We start from the raw sequence: 3,993 nt of genomic DNA on the forward strand, positions 1-3,993 counted from the left end.
CTCCAAAATTTTGGGGTTATTTCACAAATATTAATGAATGTTCCCCAAGATTTTTTGTGAATTTTATCCGAAATTTTGTGAATGTTTTAAAAATATTGGTGAATATTTACCAAGATTTTTTGGTGAATTTTCTCCAAAATTTTGGGGTTATTTTACAAATATTAATGAATGTTCCCCAAGATTTCTTGTGAATTTTCCCCAAAACTTTTTGTGAATATTTCACAAATATTAGTTAATATTCCATAAGATTTTTTGGTGAAATAACTCTAAAATTTTGTGGATATTTCACATTTATTAGTTAATATCCCTTAAGAATTTAGTTAATATTTCACAAATATTATTAAATATGCCCCAAGAGTTTTTGGTGAATTATTTTATTTTCTTGTTATTTTTGTATTGGTAAAGTTTAAAAACAAATTTCTTTGGAATAAACAGAAATGAAGAAACGTGTTTGAACAGAATTTAATTTATTTTTTTAAAATTACTTTGAAAATATATCTATTATAATAATATAATATTAAGATAGTAACAAAATGTAGACTTAATGAATTTATATGTTTTATACATATATATTAAATTTATGGAGTATAAAAATTGGAATTGAACTCAACAATGTTGTCGATTAATTTTCCCGCCTTTGCATCTCTGCATATTTTTGTGGACTTCTTTGTCCACCGTTTGTGTCCTTCTGTCGGATTAATATCTAACAGCATTCTGAAATGTTTATTTATGGCTAAATTAAATACAAATAGTGATTGACAAAGATGTTAATACTAAGAGTTATTTTTATGTATGATGTAAAGTACTACATTTAAGATAAAATTTATTCAAATTTGTTCTGTATAGATATGAAGACAAAATTAAGAGAGCAGAGAGTAAAACTTACCTCTGGACAAACTCTAAAGATGATGTTTTTCTTTCAGGGTAATTATATCCGAAAACATAGAAACAAAGTGTTAATAGTAAAACTCCCTCTAATACAGTATCGGCCTCTAAAACTTTCTCCCTCTCAATGAAGATGAGACATTCGCATTTTTCATCATAAAGTGAGTTTCCTGCAAAAGTAATTATACGTTTAATAAAAATATGAGTAATGATTTAAAGTACAGTAAATTGTAAATTTTATACCATATTTACCTTTTATTATTAATGATGGGCGTATTGAATCTGCTTTGTCCTTGATTTTATCTTCAGTAGCAAAAGAATCCTAAAAATAGAAAAAAATATTAATAAATTTTATTATACATATTTTTAAGCCCCAAACATAACAGATTTTTTTATACTTACAACTAAAATGTAGAGCTCATCCTCTTTAAACTTTTTTGCAATAAGAGGCAAAAAAACTAATGTACTTGCCATATTACTGGCGAGATTTTCATTTGCTTTCTTTGCCTCACTTAAAATATCTCTCATTGGTGCAACAGCCTCAGGAAAAGATTTTTTTTTATTAAATTGTCCACAATAGCTTCTAAAAAAAACTATTATTTCTGGAATCTTTAATTGTATATTCTTATTCCAAACTTCTTTAATATTTTGTCCAAGCAAAGTGTTGGCATGCGAAAGAAAATACTTTTTTTCCGTTAGGTAAGGCCAATGATTTCTTAAAATATCCTCCAGAACTATTTTATTTACATCCCTTTTATTTATCATTATTCTTTGTGATGGATAAGTGTCACTCATTAATGACTCTATTTCTTCTGATGTACCTTCATCTGATCTTTTGTAATTTAACAAAATACTCTTCTTACTTAATTGGGACTCATCAGTTTCATTTTCAGAAAGGGATGGCTCAAAAGCGACACAGCCATAGCAGTCTTGATTATGACCATATCTTGATGTTTTGGTTTTTTTCCGGGTTTCCAGCTCCTCTGCATTATCTATTGACTCACTCCTTTTGCGCTTTTTGCTGATTGTTTTTAGAAATCTAGAACATTAATAAAATAATTCTTAGAGAAAAATTCTCGCTTAAAAGAGAATTTGATTAATAATTATTTGCACATACTTCAAACGTTCATAAATCCTAGTCCTAAGAGAGTCTATTCCATCAGAATAAATAGAATCCTCGCCATTTTTCCAGGTTCGTTTTTCAAAAGCCTTAGGAAAACGAGTAACTATTTCTTTAGCCATACGCAAGGCATCTGAATAAGTTGTGGTCTTTACTTCTATCATAAAATCTGCAACATTTCTTATTAATTGAAGCTCTTTAGAACATGAATTGTACGGAACATCATTAAAACCCTTTGGCGTAATATTTTGCCATTTTAATGGTGTCATACAAGGTTCTTCATTAGTTAAGGTACTGTTAGAAGTCGATGGTGTTGGAGATTCTGAAATAGTTGTTATTGTTACCTCATCTGTAAAAAATATGTTCAGTTATTCATACTTTATATAAAAGTCTATCTATGTACAATGTTAACATACGCTTATATAAACAGGTATTTATTATATAAAAAATTAACAATTCTTTAAAAGATACTTGATTAATTTAGAAAGCACAATTCATAATTAAAATTTTGTACCCTTTATGATAGAAGATTGCAGTACTTCAGTTTCACTAACTTGGGATGAAGAAATTTTCGATATCCATTCTTCATCTTCCTTCAAAATCATTAGTACTCCCGGAGTATGAGTAATAAATTCAATCAGTTCATAAAAATCTTCAAAGTCAGTTCCATCGTCGTCTAACACAAACTGAAAGAATAATCCATGTATATGATAATAAAAGAGTTATTAATTGTTTCTATAAAATATTCAATACCTTATATTTAGAATCAAGTGGAAGATCTAAACGTTTACAAGCCCTAGAAATTAATTCTTCTTCTGCGGAAACCCTTATAGCCGCTATCTTTTTTCTCTGTAGTGTTGTTATCTTCAAAAATTCCATATTAAAACTAAAAAGAAAAAATTTTTTTGCTTTATCAATTTTGAAATATTTCTTTTGTATATATGCGATATAATGTTATAATATTATTACATAATAATCCATATAAAAACTATGACACAAAAGTTATTTATTTTAATATCCAATAATTGTTATTTACTCACTTTATAAATAAAATCCATAGTTTTCATTTATCTTTTCAGACAGTTATTATTATTATTATTATTATTAATAAAATGACTAATATAAAAGTGTTATTATTACATATAAAATTTATCAAATTGAAAAAATCCTTAATGATCTACATTCGTATAAAAGAATAACATTAAAACAAATTATAATGGAGTTGCTACAAGTCCATGATTAATCTTAACATACGATACTGTATCGTGGATATAAACATCGAAAGATTTACTTTCCAGTAATTTACTGATTGGAAGACATTCGTATCGGATAAAGTTTCCTAGTTCATGTAGTCGAGAGCTTGGTTGAAAAGTAGTTTTTAATATTTCCAAAACAAGAAATAAACGTTCTGCATTATCGCATAAAATCATTATAATTCTACCCATTTCAACGTTTTCTTGATAAGACTTTTGACTCTCGGTCTGAGGACATAGACGCTGAATTGAATTTCTTTTCATTGATTCATACCTACCATAGACATCTTAAAGTAGACATATTCTAAATTTTTATTTTAAAAAATATTAATTTTTTTATAAACAAATTTATTTATTTTTAGATTGATTGTTAAAAAATTTTTGTTGGTTTATTGCATATCAGAAAACAATAAGAAAATCTTGCAAAATATTTTGGAATTGGTCTCAGGAAACTTTTTGTTAAAAATAATTTTACCCACAGAAAAGCAAAATAAAACACATTTTAATTTTGAAAAATTAAATCAAGGTGCAAAAATTTTTATAAACAAAATATTTAAATAAAAAGATTCATCAGGTTCACTCTAGAAGTTTTTATAAACTGGTATTAATCAAAAAGTAATTCTATTTGAGCCAGTACTGGCCCAATATTGGCTCACTACTGGTTTGCTAGTACTGGTAGTGTGGTACTGCAACAGTACTGATATAATGAAAATACCAAGGTAGCGATTATGTATT

General features: G+C 26.9%; 1 protein-coding gene across 1 annotated transcript; it reads right to left on the reverse strand.

Annotated features, from left to right (window-relative positions):
* Positions 1-450: 450 nt before the first annotated feature.
* Positions 451-2,923, reverse strand: LOC127291555 (uncharacterized). Its single transcript, XM_051320742.1, has 7 exons — positions 2,759-2,923; positions 2,520-2,691; positions 2,003-2,354; positions 1,288-1,924; positions 1,138-1,207; positions 887-1,055; positions 451-714 (listed from the first exon to the last, which is right to left on the reverse strand). Exons 1-7 carry the CDS (start codon positions 2,882-2,884, stop codon positions 579-581), a joined length of 1,662 nt encoding a protein of 553 aa, XP_051176699.1. The 5' UTR covers positions 2,885-2,923; the 3' UTR covers positions 451-578.
* Between the last annotated feature and the right edge of the window lie 1,070 nt (positions 2,924-3,993).

Source organism: Leptopilina boulardi, unplaced genomic scaffold (genome assembly GCF_019393585.1).
Source record: "Leptopilina boulardi isolate dan_hultmark-lab unplaced genomic scaffold, ZJU_Lbou_2.1 LbouV2_144, whole genome shotgun sequence".
In the NCBI taxonomy this organism is placed as follows: domain Eukaryota; kingdom Metazoa; phylum Arthropoda; class Insecta; order Hymenoptera; family Figitidae; genus Leptopilina; species Leptopilina boulardi.